Below are 19,678 nucleotides of genomic sequence, written 5' to 3' on the forward strand. Positions count from 1 at the left end.
TTTCGTCCGTAAAAATTGACCCAATTAATGTAGCAAATTCAAGGGGTCCAATTTAGCACCATTGTGAACAAGTCAAGTAATCAAAATGATACTACAACGATATGGATTTTTCTGGAACGTGGAAAACGTTAACTTAATTTATTTCATCCTTCAAGTTGGAAAGTCAATTTTTATATATAAGAATATTCTAAGTCAATAATATATATGTAGTTGCGTGTCGGCTTACGAATTCTTTATATATATATATATATATATATAATATGCCTATGAATTGTACAACTTATATCTCAAGAAAATAAAGTTATTAAACTATATTAACGCCTCCCGAGATTAATCTTCTTCGAAAAAATTCCATACTTGGATAAAATCAAGAAGTATCACATTCGAAACGTCATTCTTGAAGCTAAAATGTTGATGACGACAAGTTCATTAATTTCTCAGAGTGTCATAATCCCTGTCGAATCCTCGTACAAACCGAAAATCGGATTGCTGCAGTATTCATCTTCAAATTTCTCTATCCGGAGAGATCGAACCATTTTTCTGGGTGAAAAGACCTTGATCAGTATCAAACGAGTTCGGAAGAATGACAAGGTTTCCAGAAATTTTGCTGTATATGGTGCTATTCAGCCAGAACTTCCGCCTCCTTCCGAGCCTTCATTCCAATTACTGTAAGTCAAATTTACATTAATTAATTTGATTCTTGGGTTGATCATTTTAAATTTATGCTAAATATGGATGTTTCTTCAACCAGGAACTGGGTTGTGGGAGTAGTAACAATGCTTCTACCATTTTTCGCACACAAAATGAGCTCACTTCTCAGAATCAAAAGTAAATTATACGTTCCCTGATTTCATTTTCAGTTTCGGGTTTAATTTTATTTATAAGAATACATATTTAACGGACCTGTTTGATTGGTCCTGTGTACTGATCAGATGAAGTTGAAACGGCGGTGGAGACAATAGAAGAAATAGTAGAGGTGGTAGAAAAGGTGGCAGAGGGAGTGGAGACAGTGGCGGAGGATATCGCCGGTCATATGCCCGAAGGCGGATCGCTCAGAAAAGCCGTGGATTTTGTTGAAAATGTAGCTGAAACAGTTGGTAAGGACGCACATTTGGTCGAAGAGTTAATTCACAAGGTACGTACAACATCGATCTTTTACATAATTTATGATGCGTTATATTCTCAATTATCACACCCACCGTATAATTTTTATAAATAACCTTGGTGATGTAGGTAGAGGAAGCGGAAGAAAAAGTAGAGGAATGCATTGAATCCTTGGTTGAAGAAGCCCAAGAGCATCGTAAGCAAGAACATAGAGCCCATGAGAATCTTCAACAAACAAGTGAAGATGTATTGCAGAAGATTTAAAGCTACACACACACACACACACACACACACACAAATTTCAATGTATAAATTAATTGGATTGGGTTGGGTATGACAAATATTGTAAAACACAATAATTAATTCTTCGATTTATATATGTATATATCATATTTTACAATTTATCTATTCATTTTCTGTTTAGATAGAAGTAGAAGTTCGTAACAGTACTTCATTCATTTGAATTTGTTCGATTTGATCACGTCAATATAGTTAATCAAGAAAATCAACGACGCAAAGAACGTGTCTCAAAAGGAATTAAATATTGACTTGTTTAAGATGTTACTGTATCGTTCACGCAGTAATCCAAAGATTTTTTTATGATGCTTCTTAATCCGATGCTTCTTAATCCTTTGTACGTTAAAAAGAGGAAGAAGACGTTAGTTAAAATGTAGGCTTACTCCAATTTTTAATTAAAATTAACGAGTGGTGGCTTGACTTTTCCACGGCGGCTAATGAACCATTGTCCCATATTCGATCTCCAACCAGGATTGGATGAGTTAGGCAAGTTGCAATCAAGGGAAATAAATAAATAAATAAATAAATAAATAATAATAATAAAGAGCTCCAAATTATTAAATATGTTCTTTTTGTCCCAATTATTAATTATATTTCGAAGGCAGATATTTCCATGTTTATATATATTCACTCTCAAAAATATTTTCAATTATTATTAGTAAAATAATAAAACCAAATAGCTTGTTTTTTTTAAGAGAATTTGTAATTTGGTGCGATTTTAGTTATGTGTTATCAAATTTCAGTTTTAATAAGTTATTTTTGTTGTTTTAATCTTTTTCCATGATAGTGATGACATGTGTAGTGTCATATTAGTATTTACGATGAAAATGAGTTAAAATTACCAAAAATCAAAAAATACATAACCAAAATTGAAATTTGATAGACGGGAAAAATGCACTCATATCTAATAATTTTCTTGACCTTCTGTAGGGAAAAATGAACTCGTATCTAATAATTTTCTTGACCTTTAACTCACTTTATATGGATTTTAATTTTTTTTATTAACAGGTAGTAATAAATTTCATTTGTAATACACTACAAATTGAAATTGTAGGAGCCCGAATTCTACTTAGTTAACTAAACATTATTACTTGTCTTTAAATAAGTAAATCATGTCTAATTGACACTTCATACCTGATTTCAGAAGTCATGGCAGCCTAGGTAGTTACTGAGCAGAAGTGGCTGAGCCAAACTGATGCTAGGGAATAAGTCTGAACTGGTACTAGGGTATATGTCCGAACTAGTGCTAGGGAATATGCCCGAACTGGTATGTTAGTTAGGGAGCGAAGATGGAGGTTGGGATAGTGAGCTGAGGTGTCCAGTAACGTGTCACAAGTCAGGACAGGTGTCTTTGTGCATGTGGCCGAGTGACAGGTATCGAAGTGCATTGCATTGGGTTGACACGTCCATGCATGAAAGGCTTCGAGAGTCCCGAACTGAGGTCTATAAATAGACCATAGGATTTCTCACTGTGAAGTGGGTTTTTTGTGTTCTAGCCATCTTAGAGAGCAGTCCGGACAGAGCTGAGCAGTCCCGGCAGGTCAGAGCAGAGCAGTCCGGACAGAGCAGAGCAGTCCGGGCAAGTTAGAGCAGAGTAGTCCGGATAAGACAGAGCACTTCGGACAGAACTGAACAGAGCAGTCCGAACATAACAGAGCAGTCCAGACAGAACTGAACAGAGTAGTCCGGACAGGGCAGCTAGGGAACGAAGCAGATAGGGAACGAACTGTTCGAACTTGAACATGTTGGACTCAGAGCATCGTCATCAGCGGGCTGACGACGGACGAAGGTTTGGAATTGTATCATTATTATTTCAGGAGTATTTGATACTCTAGTTGAGTCTGGTAGATACGTTTTAGTGATGGTTTTCACTTGATGTGTAGGCTTGGACTAGACCTGGTTGTTCTGGTTTTTCCTGTGGATTAGGATTGCAGTGATAGAGGTACGAAAGTACTATAGGAGATATCATGTTTGAGTATACATTGATATATGTCATATTATGCACGATATTATGTCACACTTTATGATGCATGTTGCATTTCATGTTGAGTCGTATCTCCTTTGAGATATCCTTTACTGTTGAGCTTATCTCGAAAGAGATAAGCTATATCTTGTTGGGTCGCTCAGTCCTGTCTTGTGGACGCATGGACACCGAGAATACACAGTGGCCAACGGGTCGGGAGGGCTTCGGTGAGGGACATTTCAGGTCCACCTCCGATCTTGTAGTGGATGTAGTTGTTGGGCAATTACACCCATGAAGCGATGCCGATCACGATGATAATAATACCCAAAAATGCGGAATAAAATAACCAACAAGAACACAAAGATTTACGTGGTTCACCCAATATAGGCTACGTCCATTTTATAACTTGAAGAATTATTACAACAAGTGTATACACCAATACACTCAATATTTCTCACACTCCCAACCCGAGTATACCGAGAAAATAATTTCTCTAACTCACACAAGAGAATTCCCGCACTCAAGAAAAAAATACACTCTTTTTTCTATGCACTCTCTTTTTTATCAAAGTTAAAAAGCTTTTGATTTTGGGATACTAAAAGCAAATAAAGAAGGCTCAATTTATAACAAATTTCTTGAACCAACCTTTTTAGATTTCCCGATGTGGGATATGTGTGAAAATATTTTTATTATTATTTAATTTAATGTGGGTCCCATCTCATTAAATTCTCACCTAACAGTAGTGACCCAGAGGAGTACCGCGCAGCACTATCCACTTGGCGCCTCTAGACTGAGCATGTTGAAATCTTTTGTGATTCTTGTTTCTTGACTACCCTGGTATCATATCATAGCATGTGAATGTCATATAGGTTTGTATACTCATGCTTTTGTATTGCGTGTTCTTATTGCTCACGTCCTCGGTTTTGTTTATCTTGGACACCCCATTCACACGGGACAGGCCTCAGGTTGGATGGCTCAGAAGGAGGAGGACGTTGAGTAGCCGGTTGATTTCGTTTATCAGTACTGTTTTGATTCGATATGGTTGTACCGTATATTTTGGTTTGAGTTATTCTAGATGTCGATTGGGTTGTATAACTATTGTTTATTGACCATTTTCGTAATTATCTCTGATTATTGTTATTCAGGTTAATTGCATGCTTAGCTCTTGTTTAGTAGGTGATTCTGAAACGGGTCACTACAGAAATACTAGAGGCTAAAACTTAAATTTGAATGCGAGGGCCTGAGGCAAATAGGCAATGCCAGAGTACTCCTGAAATTCAAGGCATTAAACAAATAGTTAGATAAATAATTCTTTCCCAGTGATCAGATAATATTAGATTTCCACCTCAAGCCATAACTTAATTCGACAAGGAAAATAAAATAGCAAGTTGCGTGATTTTTCCACGCATTTGACCTCATCTAATTACATTGTTTATTACGCATCTTATCTATTATATAAAAAAAAAATCAAAAAACATTAACACAAAGTCAATATAATTTACTCGTAAAGTCAGAGGAATCTTTCGAAAAATGATTTCTTGTTTTACTTTTCTTCCCTACCTGTTCTTGTTCAAATGATGATGCGTGTCTATATACATATATAGCCATCAACACGTTTATTCAAAAAAAAACCTCATTTTTTTGGCTCTCCAAGAAAGTTCCGACCAAAAACTAGTTCCTTACCTATATATATACCCACCAATTTACCCTTCTGTTATTGACCCTTCCTTGCTCATCCTTTAGAGAGAATTTTGTTCAATTTTTATTTATTTATTAATCGGTTCAATTTTCTTTAATTTTATTGATTGGACCCTTAATTGCCCAAAGCATTGTTGCATCGAGTTATGCCTACAACAAGATTTGTCATGTCGATTTCAAGATTTTGTTCGACATTCCATACTTCTAAACTTCTTTGTTCCCTTTGTAATTTATATGGACGTCAAACAATTTCTGGAACACCAAGTTTGGGATATCGGTATCTAAGCAACTACACGAGGTCGCAAAAGTATGATAGAAGGTACAATATTGTTTTAAGTAGTTAAAACAACATTGTTTTTTTTTTTTTTACATATCGGAAATGTTAATGTTTGTGCGTATAATGTCAGCAATATAAGATGTCACTTTAATATTCTTACGACGAAGAAGGACTAAAAGTGCGAAAAATTCTTATCTATTACGTTAGGCAAAAACTTGTGTGAGACGGTCTCACAGGTTGTATTTTGTTAGACGTATCTCTTATTTGGGTCATCCATGAAAAAGTATTACTTTTTATGCTAAGAGTATTACTTTTTATTGTAAATATCGGTACTTACTCATTACATTAAGACTAAATTTTGACAGTTCAAGAACCAAAACCAAAACTCAAAATATTTTAGTTTATAGGACCATTCCGATAATGTTCACATTCTTTTAATTATCGTAACTAATATTGCACAAATTTTTGGTCTTTTCACGATCACTTTCCTTATTGTCATGATTTTCTCTCTCTCTTTTTACCAGGAATTTTTCTATGATTACTGGTGTTCCTGCGGGTGCACCATCTCCACCACCTCCATCTTCATCAAATTTTTCGTGAGTACCACATGATCTACGTGTCATGTGTATCCAATAATTCAGTGTCAGAATAAAAACCTAATTATGAAAACGAAATTCAATAATGCAGGAGTAATTGGATTCTTGGAATAGCTCTATCAGTCGTTTTACCTGTGGCTGCCAATAAATGTGGACCCTTTCTAAAATTCAAAAGTAAGTTCCAATTCCAATTATATTCCTTAATTTCTCTCTTGGAAAAATTATGTAAATTAATAGAAACGGAACTTATACAAGAGATTATAAGTATTTCTCTTCTTCCAAACGTTCAGAGGAAGTCGATGACACTGTGGAAATTGTAGAAGAGATAGCAGAAGTAGTAGAAAAGGTGGCGGATGTCGTCGATAAAGTGGCGGAGGACATCTCCGGTGACCTCCCGAACGGCGGAAAACTCAAGAAAGTGGTGGATATTGTGGAGGACGTGGCTGAAAAGACAGCCAAAGATGCTCATATAGTGGGAGACGCTATTAAAAAGGTAATCAAATCATCTAATGCCAAGTGCGTGTCGTAAATTGGCTCGATATGATAAAATTTGAACCTTATTGATATGGACCACATTTCCTAGGTTTTTATTAATTAATTATTATTATTATTTTGAAATGAATATTTGTCGGGCATAAATAAATAATAAATTAGAAAAAGCAGAAAACGTGATGAAGTGATTGTGTATGTTTATAATTCATCTGCATTAATTTTGATGGGATTAGGTAATTAAATATTGTTAATTACGACTATATGTTAGTAATATATCTGACAGTCAATTATAAAATAGCTTAGCCAACAAGATTAGTTAAGTAGTTACGGGATAACGATATTTCGTCGCGTGTTCGTTTTTACGAAATTGCTAATGGTAGCATATATGAACGCAATTTCCAGTTTCAGGAAGGTGAAGGAGAGGTGGAAACCATTGTTCAAACTCTGGTTGGATATCAGAAAGGGCATAAAAAAGAGGCGAAAAATGATGGATCGTGATATTAATTTGTGTAAATAAAAGCATAGAATATGTTTGTAAAAATTTATTATTTGATGTATGCATGTATATCAAGTGTACGTATATATATTGGTGTATATATGCAAATGATCATATTATGTCTGTCTCATAAAAAAATTTATAATTGATAGAATTATTTATGTAAAAAATTTCATATTATCCAAACAAATTACAAATATGTTTTGTATAGCTGAACTATTATTTTCTTAAAAAAAATACACATATTATTCAAACAATAACTACTTACAAACTCTCACAAAAATATTTAAAAATATTTACAATATAATTGCTCAATTTGTTATATAAAAAATGACTTAATTACTCCAAAAATTATTTTGAAAAAATCAATTGCACAAACATATATATCACGTGACAAGGATTCTAATAAATAACGATATTTAAAATTTTATTTCTCATTCAAATTTAAATTCATAAAAAAAATATTTTTTATTTATTTTAATTATTTCCCCAACTAATTAGTACTATATATATAATTTTNGATTTAAAATTTTATTTCTCATTCAAATTTAAATTCATCAAAAAAATATTTTTTATTTATTTTAATTATTTCTCCAACTAATTAGTACTATATATAATTTTGATGTTGATCAGCATTTTCAATTTTTAATGTGTTACATGACATTAGGACTTTGCCAATAATTATCCAATTTCACTGGACACGCTAGTTAATTTAGAGCTCAATATTAGATCCTAAAGATATTTGTACTCCAACCAACATACATTTCATTTTCAATTTTATTTTTTTTAAAAAAAAAAAACGTTTTATTCTCATAGAAAAAGAATATACATTATTATTTTTGAATTTCATCTAATAATTCGAATTTTTTGCAGGGACCACCAAAATAATTTCAAAAGCTGATTCAAAAATAATGCAATAATAATTTCAAAAGCAACCAAGTTATCAAAATTCAAACGTCTAAATGCTACGTACCTAGATGATTTTAATATTACAGATAAAAAAAAAAAAAGAAAAAAAAGGTAAACCCTGTCTAAAATTGAATAGTATCTTTGAAAAGTCTATGGTTTATTTTCCACCATTTGTTTATTATTTCCACCACGCAACCTTAATTTTGGTCCTAGGCATGAGGATATATAGTGGGAGTATTTGATTAAACTTTTCTTCAAAAAAAAAATCAGGGCATGCTGAAAATTTTTATTTAAGATTCAGTCATTATGTTTATGAGATTCGAATACGCCTTGCCTGAATCGACGAAACCTAGAATCCAACCATATCTTAGGTGGTCTGAAGAAATTGCAAATTCTTCCATTCCTTTGTTATCAAACTTCACATTCAATCCCAAGCATGGATTCCAAAGTCTTGTTTTCAGAAACAATACCAAAAGGTATATTCTTTTCAATACTTTGTGAAGATCATTTCTAGTCATCTGATTATACATATAAATAAAAGATATCTGGTCTCGGTCATATTTTGAATGAACTTTTTGAATTCAGGGGGTTGATAGTGCGTAGCAGCGTAGACCCGGGACCTCCGGCACCGTCTGGTTTTCCTTTAAATGCCTTGTGAGTACACTTCAATCCAATATCCATTGGTTCCAATTTCATAAAAATGAAAATACATATACTGCATGTATGTATTGTTATCTATTTATCTAATTAATTACCTACCAAGTGGTGTTTCTGTATTTTTTATGCAGGAGCTGGGTTTTGGCTATAGCGATAGCCGCTGTTGTACCTTTTGTCAATTACAAATGGGGACCATTGCTGAAAAGTAAGTAGAAACAAAGACATTATAATTTGTTCTTGAAAATTTTCATAATCCATGGACTTTTTACTTATCATATTCCATGCATGCCTATTATTTTGCAAAAAAAAAAAATGTTTGTATATATGGAAAACGCGTATCAAAATTTGAATAAAATTTAGTTATAAGGTTGACAGTACTTACGTTTTGACAGCTTCCTCAGTTGATCCCTGGCTGTGGTTTTGTGTGTATATATACATATATATACATAGTGTGGCATTAATTCCATAACATTTTGAATTCTTATACATAAAAAATCAATTATTTTGTTCAAATTAGAATATAGAGAAATTACATATTTAGTCATGTAAATTGGACTTTTTTTTACTTTTGATCTCGTTAACAATGAATTTGTATTTTTAATCATATAACTTGTATGTTTTTTTTTTCTTTCATTTTGATCATGTTAAGGGAGGATTTGAATTTTTAATCCTGCCAATTGCATTTTTTTTTTCATTTTTCGTCGTGTTAACGGTGAATTTGATCTTGTTAACGGTGAATTTGCATCTTTAGTCATATAACTCAAATTTATTTTAATTTTTAAAACTAAAAATGCAGATATGTTAATATAACAAAAAAACAAGCAAGTTAACCGACTTAAAATGCAAATGCCACCATTAACATGAGCAAAAATTTAAAAAGTTACATAACTAAAAATGAAAAATCACTGTTGCATGATTAAAGTGAAAAAAAAAAAATTTAAATTACAGGATCCCTTAAAATACAATAAAAATGTTTATGCATATACTTTGCAGATAAAATTGAAACGACGTTGAAGGTGACGGAGGATTTGGCGGAGGCAGTGAAAGAGGTGGCGGAGGTGGTGGAGAAGGTAGCTGAGGATGTGGCGGAGGATCTTCCCCAAGGTGGCAAATTAAGAGAGGCTGTGGATTTTGTAGAGAATTTGGCTGAAACAGCTGCTAAGGATGCTGGAGCAATTGACGATTTCATCGAAAAGGTATTATATAACTTTTTATCTTATATTTTTCACATTCAAATGACTGTAAGGTATTGCATAAACAAATCAATGCCTTTAACAAACAGCCCTTAAGTTAACCTCGTACACATGAAATCTTGAAGCTTGACCACACGTTTGTATCTATACTATATTTACTATATAATAATACATTCACCACTTAAAATAACTATTTTGGTCATTTAATGAAGCGAAACTAAAGTATTTTTTTCATTCCATAAAAATTATTGTAAGAAAATATTTTAGTAAATTATAAAAATAAATAAATAATTTGTTAATCGTAATCAATAACTTAACATTTTAAAAATAATTAATTAGGTTAAGAGCTAGCTTGTGTACCTTGATGTAATCGGCATGTCATTGCAGGTTGAAGAAGAGGAGAAAAAGACAGAAACGTTAATCGAATCTCTCAAATCTGTTGAATTCGAAAATTCCTCAAAAGAATCCGGTGAGGAGAAATTAATCGTGGTTGAGCCCATTACATCAGATGAACTCAAAAATCCTTCGAATGCAATTAAGAATTGAATGACAAATAATCAAATGATTAATAATTTAATTATAATATAATATTAGCATGTTGTCCACTATATTTAAAGGCACATACTTCAATAGGACCATCCTTAGTTGTACCATCCTCTCGGTGAGAATGTTCACCTGCGAGTACAAAAATCGTAAAAAATACTATTCTTAGTGTAGTTCCAGTGTCAACAATTAAGGAGTATAGCCAAAGAAATTAAAAGCATCATGAGTCAAGAAACGGCAGTTGGTTGGTTGAGATGAGGATGGAATTTAGTCCAAGGCTTTCTGGTGATCAAGAGCGGTTAGAGGGGATTCCCTCTTAATTATCTGATCACGATATATAAAGTCAAGCTGAGTTAAATCAGGGGACGAAGCATTGAAAGCTCAACAACTACTACTCCTCACAACAGAGACCAGAGGAGTGTTCTTTTGGAAGTCATAAGAGAAGAACAAGTGTGTGTTGTGGGTTTTAGGCTGTAACATCTTGTTTTCATTGTACTCTGAGTTGATCAATTCTAATGAGATTGCCTCCCGTGGACGTAGATCATTCTTGATCGAACCGCGTAAACATTGTGTTTTTACATTTCGGTTTGATCCTATATCTGAGTTCATATCGTTGTTGATTTGTGGGTCCAAATTTCTGATTGCAAAACAAAACTCGTTTGGTACTGTTGTTCTTGTTCTCGCATGCATCATCTTGATCATCAAGTATCTTGTATATCGTTTGTCTCAACCATGGTTCACTGCCGCGGTCACGGAGATCGGAACGGATGCTACCGTTCCAGTTACAATGAAATTTCGCGGAACGGGTATTTAAAAAAAATATTATAAATATATAAAAATTATAAATTTTGGAAAATATTCAGAAATATAAGAATTAAAATAAATATTATTTAAATAGATTATTTGATGTAAATAAGAAATTTAAATATTTTTAAACTTTTATTAACAATTTATTGAACACAATTTATATCGTAATTATATTTAAAATATTTACAATCATATTAAAAATTAAATATACTATTAAAAATTATTTGTATTTAATTAAATAAAACTTTAAAATATTTTCGATTGGACTTTGCGACGGTTTTATGAATATCCGTCGCTAAATTTAGCGACGGATTTTATACAACCGTCGCCGATTTTAATTTGGCGATGGTTTTATTAAAACCGTCGCTAAATATAGCGACAGTTTGATTAAACCCGTCGCCCATGTTAAATCGGCGACAATTGAATANATAAAACTTTAAAATATTTTCGATTGGACTTTGCGACGGTTTTATGAATATCCGTCGCTAAATTTAGCGACGGATTTTATACAACCGTCGCCGATTTTAATTTGGCGATGGTTTTATTAAAACCGTCGCTAAATATAGCGACAGTTTGATTAAACCCGTCGCCCATGTTAAATCGGCGACAATTGAATAAAACCGTCGCTAAATACATAAAACCGTCGCTAGTAGCGACAGTTCAAAACAAAACCGTCGCGAATTCCGTTCCGCCTTTGTATCACCGTTTTCCACCGTTATATCCCCGTTTTCGGTATATGAAACGCCGATACAAGCCATCAACCTACACACCCCGGAACCTCGTCAAGGTTGGTGACGTTCCGGTTCCGGAACGCCCGTTCCGGCTGTTCCGTTCCCGTTTCGGCGAACCATGGTCTCAACACTTAGTTTGCTTTGAAGAAAGCATTCATGCATTCAAAAGTGTACTCGTCGGAAAATTCATGTGTTTAGGACTAGAAAAACAAGTATAAAGCGAACATCTTATGATCGTTTGTCACAAAAATCAAGTGGATATTGTAGAGTTTAATATATCTTGATATATATAACACTTACTGGACTTCTAGCAACAATAGAAGCGAAAGCACCCCAATTCCATAAATCAAATCTGAGTTCTATACTTCCCACAACCAATACACTCCTGTTCTCGTATTTCTTCCCGTTTCTATAATCACCAGAGTGCATCACATCGCTGGGAAAAGATTCAAAACCCGGAACCCGAGGCACAAAACCCCACCATTCTCACCCGAGGCGACAAAAAGAAACGCCGCAACATATTCCTCTGTCCTGTTCAAAAGCGTGTTTTTAGTCACAACGGTCCACTTCCCGTCGAAAGAAGCAGACTCTACTTGACGATGTTACAGCGGAGCCACATTGTAATGACTGATATAGTCATCCAGGTACTGGATGAAACCGTGTTTGGGCAAGAACGTGGTTGCACCGGGAGGGAAGGGCGTACTTGGGAGTTCACAGAACTCCTTGGCTAGCTGAGTTAAGCTTCAGCCTGTCGTAAGCACTTTTCTTCCACAGAGAGTCGCAGCAGTCTTTATTTTCTAAGACCATGTTTGGTATGTTTTTGAGGTTTAGTCATGAAGAGGTTGCCAATCTTGCAGGACCTGCTCCTACGATCAATACTTCCAATCGTCATTGTTTACGTTTCAAACTATATCCATTTTTTTTTTGGAGTAAGTTTTATCTGCATCCCTTTTTTTAGTAAGTTTTATCTGTATTCTTGTTTAAACTTGTTTATTTTTCCTCCTCAACAAATAAAATAAAATCGCTTCTATTCATTAAAAAAAAGTGTTCTTAATAATTCATCTTTTAAATCAGATGATTGTCCAAAATTCTCACACTAGTAGTTTTTGCTCTATAACTTATTTAAAAAGTTATACAACTCACAAAAATATTGAGAAATTGTTTAAAAATACCTTCTTAAAATTAATAGTTACTATTTTTAACAAAAAATGCTTTTTGTAAATGGAAAAAAAATGAAAAAATCCGAAAGTAAAAGCTTAAATTACCAAAATATTGTCATGATTTTATTAATCATTTGACTAATTGAAATTTTGAAATAAAATATATGATCAATTATTACTTTCGACCATGCACAAAATATTTCGATTAAATCATTACTTTCCATATACAATGTTATTATATTAGATTAAATCATTACTTTCCATATACAATGTTATTATATTAATCCGATCAACAATATCAATGCAAAAGAAAATACAATTATGCTGTGAATTTACTCTTATTTACTAATGTTTATTTACCATCAATAAGAACTAACTGATTAGACATTTGTCATCGGAAGCGTAAAATTAATTGTTGTTAATTATCATTGGAGAAGTTGGTTTAAAAAAAAAACCTATATGTCCAAGTGATCCTAAATTCCTAATGACGATTCCATCGAAAGTGTAAATCGATTTCAAATTGGATAGAAATTATAAAAACTTGTATAAAATAAGCTCGATCGAGGATAAATTTTAGAATTTTGATTAGAGGTATTATTGTAAGAAAATCAAAAGATTGCACTGAAATTTTGTTATCTATATAAAAACATAAATTTTATATTACAAAAATATATAGTTTAAAACTTGAATTTTTTTAATTAAAAAGAGATGATAATTATGCAATGGTCGATCCTAGTGATCCAACAACGATCCTAGCTAATTAACTTTTTATTCATTCTGTGTGGTTTAATTTAAATTTTTATGATATTGATTGATCCAACAACGATCCTAGCTAATTAACTTTTTATTCATTCTGTGNTGATAATTTATCCTCAAAACACTCTAAATTTTCTTGGTTATACACATCGCTGCTCTTTCTTTCAGCCAAGAGAAATCCGGTGTTCTCACGCAGCTTAATGAGCTAGGTGAGGCACGATGTGTGCAGCACGGTGCGTCTGAACAGCACACGCACAATGCACTGACGTTAAGTTCAGACAGCCGCTTATAATCAGGGAATGGCGACCAGGGCATGTATGAAGAGCAGGAAATGAGTCGCATAAGGCCTGTACAGCTGGAGGCGTAAGGGCGGTGCACTGGCTGATGTTCAGGTTTGTGAGGCCTTCTTCCTCGTCACTGTTCTTTTTAACAGATGTCCAAGTCTCGTGCTTGTTTTTCACTCGCCTCTGTGCTAGAGAATACATCGCTTTATCGGTGATGTTCTGGCAGTAATACAAGCCCAGGGATCTTAGGTGAAGGCAGTTGTTTGACAGTGCTATCACACTCTCGTCTGTATTCCATTAAAAGAATAGCGTCACATACTCGCGACTTCAATTGAGTGACCGGGGGACATTTGTTACACTTTGGGGTAAAAACTAGACATGCAGATCGAGTTATCGGGTTTTTATACAATAAAACTCAAAATTAACTTCCAAAACTAATTGACCTTGATAGTCATGCTTGCAACAAATTAACAAACTCAAATTTGAACTTTAATTCGGGCCAACTCCAATCTCAAAATGATTCATTTTTTCAACTTCTAGCTGAGACTGGAGTAGGCTTATATTATTGTACTTGAGCGAGCTATAGTGCAAATTCAAAACGATAATGATTCATTCCATTCCATATGAAGCCTACGCAAAATTGGTATTCTCAAAACGATCACTCGTTAAATCTCAAGTTTTTTTTGTTTAAGATGACGACTATGTCTACTCATCCCTCATTACGTTTGTCTTAGTGTAAAGAAAAGCCAATGAAGTTATTTTCACACTCCAAACTAGTACCATCTGTGAGAACCGATTTTTTTTTCCCATATGATTAAACAATTGTAAGGAAATTTAAAGAGTAGAGGATATTCTTTTAGGATTATTGTGTTAAAATAAGGGATGTATATTGGAGAATATTTTATGGAAAATCTTTAATGTCAAGATATTATTACATGCAATTGTATAAGCCTAATTTCGAAATTTTGGGGGAGGAATTTTACAAGATTTGGGATATCATACATGTAGAGGAATTAAGGCTAAATCTTACTAGAGATTTTCGAAATTTCCCCATGATGCATGCCAAATTATTGTGATGGTTAGATACTTGATTAGTTGGAAGCAAATCATCCAAGATGGCTCAAAATCCTTCCCACTTAGCAACTTAATTTTCGAAAATATTGAGGGGCAAGGAGATCAAGGAACAAATCTCACCAATTTGGTAGCTGAATTTTCGATTTTAGCAAGGAGAATTGGAGGCAAATATTGTGAGATTTGATGCAATATTGAGCATGATTTGGATGCCATACTTAGCCCCATCCCTCTCCCCTATAAATAGTCCATCAACACCTAGCATTCCTACACTAATTTTCGAAAATCCCTTGCTGCATATTCTAGAAATTCAGCAGCTTCTACATAGCCGAAACTCTGTCCAAAAATCGTCCCAAAAGTTAGCCTAAAAATCGAAGCCGAAGTGCCGCCGAGTGTAGGGCAAGGAACGATCCATTCCCGAAGCCGAACCACCACGTTTTTAGCATCAATTATACTGTAAGTGGGCTATTTTAAAATTTATAATTTCGGTTTATGCATATGTGAAAATTTCGTTTTTTTGGTTTTAAAAATTCGGTCGAGCTCCGTCTCCCGTCTATACGTTTTTATGAAATTTTGGTACGTTTATGTGTGACACTGTGAGAATCCCTGAAAATGAGTGGAACTCCAACATATGGCCCTTCACGGTGGGATAGAACCGTTTTATGGCCTCGCCCTCTTAGAAGATTAAAACTTAGGGACTGACGTCAGTAAACCGTTAAAGGTGAAAAATCGCAGTGTTATTATGTTATGGATATGATGTTACGATTATGAAAAGCATGCTGCATTTATATGTTATGTTTTCGAAAATGTTATAAAATTTTATGTTGTGTTCGAAATTCCCCCATTTACTGAGTATTTCCCAAAATACTCATCCTCTTACTCTCCCCTCCCAGATAAGTCCGAAGAACAGGTTGAGGATGAAGAATCCGAGCAGTTCTGGGGATGGTGAATCTCAAGAATTAGATTAAGTTTAAGTTAGTATTAACATGCAGTTTTACGTTTCCGCATTTATTCCTGTTGTTTAGAAATTTTTGGTTGTAAAAGACAATGTTTATTTCGTTGAAATTATGATATATAAACTGATTCGGTTTATACTGTGCTACAAAAGGCTTGTTGTTTCGATCGTGTGATTGTTAAACAACGCCGGTGTCAATCCCGAGTTTCGGGGCGTGACACCATCAGCTATGTTTGAGCAGTACCATAAATTTGCACCACGTTACTTAACTTTAAACCCACAAAATATATTTCGAGCTCGAATTATTAACCTGACAACAACCTAAAGATCGAATAAGAGGAGAGTGTACCTGTTATTAGAACACATCCACACAAGTCAAGAGCTCTGAGGCCAGGGCAACCATAGGCTAAACTCTTTACCCCTTCGTCACCAACACGATCACACCATCCAAGATTCAATGATTGCAAATTATTACAGTTGCATCCAATCGCCTGCACAAAATAGACACAGAGAATTCACGCGCATATTACCCATCATAAGATGAGTGAGTACAGGATTCTAAATTTATTATACCTTCAAAGCCCTATCAGATGCCGCCTTCACACATCCACAAAGATTCAAGGATTTCAACTTTCGGCAAAACCCAGATAAATATCCCACAGCGGAATCACTAAAGGACGAACAACCACTTAAGTTCAGCTTTACAAGATTTGGGCAACCATGAGCCAAGGCATACAATGATCTATCTGTAAGTCTAAAACTTTTACTGAGATCCAACTCTTGCAGGTCACTACAATATCGTGCGATAGTTTCAACAGCAGCATCTAGGAGCTGAGGCGAATCTTGCCAAAGGATTAGAACCTGGAGTTTGGTGAATTTGGGAACTAGTGATAACACAAGATTATTCATGTCTTTCTTGCACCTAAATAGGAACAACTCCAATTAGCAACTGGATATATTAGTTGTTCTTAATCAAAACTACGACAATGTTCATATTGTTCCTCTCTATAAAGCAGAAATGAAAGAAGATCATCCGACACTTGAAAAGTTAATGAAAAATAGAACTTCATTTTTTCTATATATATATATATGTGCACTGAAGTTCGAAATTAAATGCACAATTGGCAATATCTCAAATTGACTATTCTAATGGATAACGAGTCTTTATGAGAACTTGCCCGTTTTCTGCAGTGAAAAAAGAGAGGTGGTCTATTCTTTTCCCCTTCTCACAGACGACAATCAAATTGGACACCAAGTATAAATTGAAAACATGTATATACTCTGCATACACTAGAAATTTTGAAGACCATAAAAATTATGATTTTGTTTCATAAATATCTTTCATGCAATTATATAAGTGGATGAACTAAAATCCATCCCCACAACTTCAAATAGCACTTGTTAACTGACAAAAACAAAAGAAAATGATATGTACCAATCTCCTAGCTGCACACAAATGCTCGGTGTAGAAGGGGTTAAAAATTCTCCAGTTAAAACATAACAGTAACAAACAAGTGTGATCTGATAATAGACTGTTGGTAGTAGTAGATTGAACAAAAAATTAAAGTCAACAAACATGAACTAAAAGAGAGGAACTCCATCTCTACTCTCAGATAGGTCTGATAAGTGATACGTAATATATACAACTGTTAATTGGAATCAATCTCATAATATTAATGAGATTTTGAAACATGTCTCCGGTATAGATATGCACAAAAATATTACTAACGTATTTATTTTCTACAGGTACAAGTTATTCAAGCCTCACAGACTCAGTAACAGTTTTCCTACTCACTTTTCTTGTTCCCCCATTACGAGACTCATTCAAGTCATATATGATGATATAACCAACTAACGATGGTCAGATCATTCCAACAAAGATATTAACTGTGATACTTCAGAAGAAACAACTCTAGATAAAAGATGATCAAAAAAGACCCAGAAACACACAACATCCAATTCATGCACAGTCAAAACAATACATCAGAGTTCAGACAAGAAAGCCTACAGAGTAAAAAATGTGATAACAAATCATAGCATAGAACAGAAAGTATCAGCACGAAAACACATTTACCAAGACAAGGAGAAATGAGTAAGGCCCCAAGAAATGGCATCTCTCCAGCCATGACAAACCCCAGATGCGACAATGACCATCTGATCGTCCACCATAGAAAGAATCCTCAGCAAAAGCTCCACTGGAATATCTTTCCACTCACTCATCTTTAAACCTTCACTTGGACCACCCATTTCCCCATGAATGTCATCCTTTATACTCATACTTTTAAAAGCGCCAAAAACCATCGTTATCCTCTGCCTTATTGCTCCTATTGACCGAAAGAAACAGAGGAGAAGATGGAATGCATGAAAATCAATTACCAAGAAAATACTAAAATAATTCAGCAGTTGTCACCAACATTCAGGGGTTTCAAAAAAGGGTACTCCTCCAAGAAATTAAAGTGTTTCCCACTTCTTTCTTGAAAATTATTTTGAAAGAAATAATCTTCTTTCTTTTGGAAGAAAAGAATCAATCTTTTTAATTTAACAAGAAAGGGGTGATCACAGATAACATGATCGTGATGAAAAAGATATTATTGTACGAAATAATTGAAGCATTCCCAGTTCATAGTATTCGTGCGTGTGTAATCACAGAGAATCATGATTGTACCTTACAAAACAGCACCAGGCAGAGGAAATGGACCTTTTTTCACACTGGGAATCGCGATACTTTGCGACGCCAGAGGGCCGCAAGGGAGAATTTCGGAGACAAATAGTAATAAATAAATAAATAAATAATACACGATTGTCAAAGAATAAGAATAGTGTAGCCCACGGTTTCCATACAGATAATAGAGTCAGAGTCGGTGATCAAAAATTTGATTTTCTTTATTTAATATTTTTTTGTACGAAGTTATTCTAGCTTTTTTTTCAATGTGATTTAACTGATTAAAATTACATATTGTTATTTTAATACGAGATTTACTCATTGTACGCTGTTAAGACGTCATTAAAAAATAAGAGTGATATATGTTATTATTTTAAATTTCCCTTTTAATAGAAAATTGGCAAAAACTTGTGTGAGACGGTCTCACGGGTCGTATTTGTGAGACGGGTCTCTTACTTGGGTTATCCATGAAAAAGTATCACTTTTTATGCTAAGAGTATTACTTTTTATTGTGAATATGGGTAGGATTGACCCGTCTCACAGATTAAGATCCGTGAGACGGTCTAACATGAGACCTACTCTAGAAAATTATACAAGCATGGAAATATAAATACATAATATCTTCCGTCCGATTCTATTTTTCGTTTTTTTAAAAAAAATTATAATCTAATCATCCATTGATTCGATCATTTTTCTGACGTATAGTTTATTGGCGGAGTCTACAAATCTAAGTTATTGATGTTTTTGTTGAAAAATTATTTAAAAATGTGTTAAATATTTGTGTTGAAAATGTGAATGTTGAATGTTGAAAATTAGGTAAAATTAGGTGTTGAATATTGAAAATTAGTGTGTGATGATGTAGGTAATGATGTATTTTATTTTTGGATTATTTGTAAAAATTTTCTATAAATAGATCTCTCATTTGTGAAGAAAATCACAATTGAGTTGAGAGAAAAATATTATAAAGTGTGTAGTGTGATAATTTTGAGAGTTTGAGATTTTTACTTTTTTACCGTAAATTTTTACT

The 19,678-nt window shown here is 33.8% G+C and overlaps 4 protein-coding genes across 5 annotated transcripts; 3 read left to right on the forward strand and 1 right to left on the reverse strand.

Moving 5' to 3' along the window:
• Window positions 1-272: 272 nt before the first annotated feature.
• Window positions 273-1,569, forward strand: LOC140983353 (uncharacterized). 2 transcript variants are annotated; one of them, XM_073450375.1, is made up of 4 exons: window positions 273-668; window positions 752-828; window positions 933-1,139; window positions 1,238-1,569. In XM_073450375.1, the coding sequence occupies exons 1-4, from the start codon at window positions 409-411 to the stop codon at window positions 1,366-1,368; spliced, it is 675 nt and encodes a 224-aa protein (XP_073306476.1). In that variant the 5' UTR covers window positions 273-408; the 3' UTR covers window positions 1,369-1,569. The 2 variants fall into 2 exon arrangements, with proteins under 2 accessions (XP_073306476.1, XP_073306475.1); XM_073450374.1 differs by having other exon boundaries at window positions 933-1,135; window positions 1,234-1,569.
• A 3,501-nt stretch (window positions 1,570-5,070) lies between these two features.
• On the forward strand, window positions 5,071-7,009 carry LOC140983629 (uncharacterized). Its single transcript, XM_073450750.1, has 5 exons — window positions 5,071-5,381; window positions 5,864-5,935; window positions 6,027-6,109; window positions 6,226-6,428; window positions 6,830-7,009. Exons 1-5 carry the CDS (start codon window positions 5,209-5,211, stop codon window positions 6,923-6,925), a joined length of 627 nt encoding a protein of 208 aa, XP_073306851.1. The 5' UTR covers window positions 5,071-5,208; the 3' UTR covers window positions 6,926-7,009.
• Window positions 7,010-8,041: 1,032 nt separating this feature from the next.
• Window positions 8,042-10,350, forward strand: LOC140983628 (uncharacterized). The gene is made up of 5 exons (XM_073450749.1): window positions 8,042-8,308; window positions 8,418-8,486; window positions 8,621-8,694; window positions 9,483-9,685; window positions 10,070-10,350. The coding sequence occupies exons 1-5, from the start codon at window positions 8,139-8,141 to the stop codon at window positions 10,226-10,228; spliced, it is 675 nt and encodes a 224-aa protein (XP_073306850.1). The 5' UTR covers window positions 8,042-8,138; the 3' UTR covers window positions 10,229-10,350.
• A 3,449-nt stretch (window positions 10,351-13,799) lies between these two features.
• LOC140983249 (F-box protein SKP2A-like) lies at window positions 13,800-18,791 on the reverse strand. The gene is made up of 5 exons (XM_073450206.1): window positions 18,655-18,791; window positions 18,064-18,313; window positions 16,563-16,911; window positions 16,339-16,480; window positions 13,800-14,250 (listed from the first exon to the last, which is right to left on the reverse strand). Exons 2-5 carry the CDS (start codon window positions 18,288-18,290, stop codon window positions 13,877-13,879), a joined length of 1,092 nt encoding a protein of 363 aa, XP_073306307.1. The 5' UTR covers window positions 18,291-18,313; window positions 18,655-18,791; the 3' UTR covers window positions 13,800-13,876.
• Between the last annotated feature and the right edge of the window lie 887 nt (window positions 18,792-19,678).

This window comes from Primulina huaijiensis, chromosome 8 (genome assembly GCF_012295235.1).
Source record: "Primulina huaijiensis isolate GDHJ02 chromosome 8, ASM1229523v2, whole genome shotgun sequence".
NCBI classification, from domain to species: domain Eukaryota; kingdom Viridiplantae; phylum Streptophyta; class Magnoliopsida; order Lamiales; family Gesneriaceae; genus Primulina; species Primulina huaijiensis.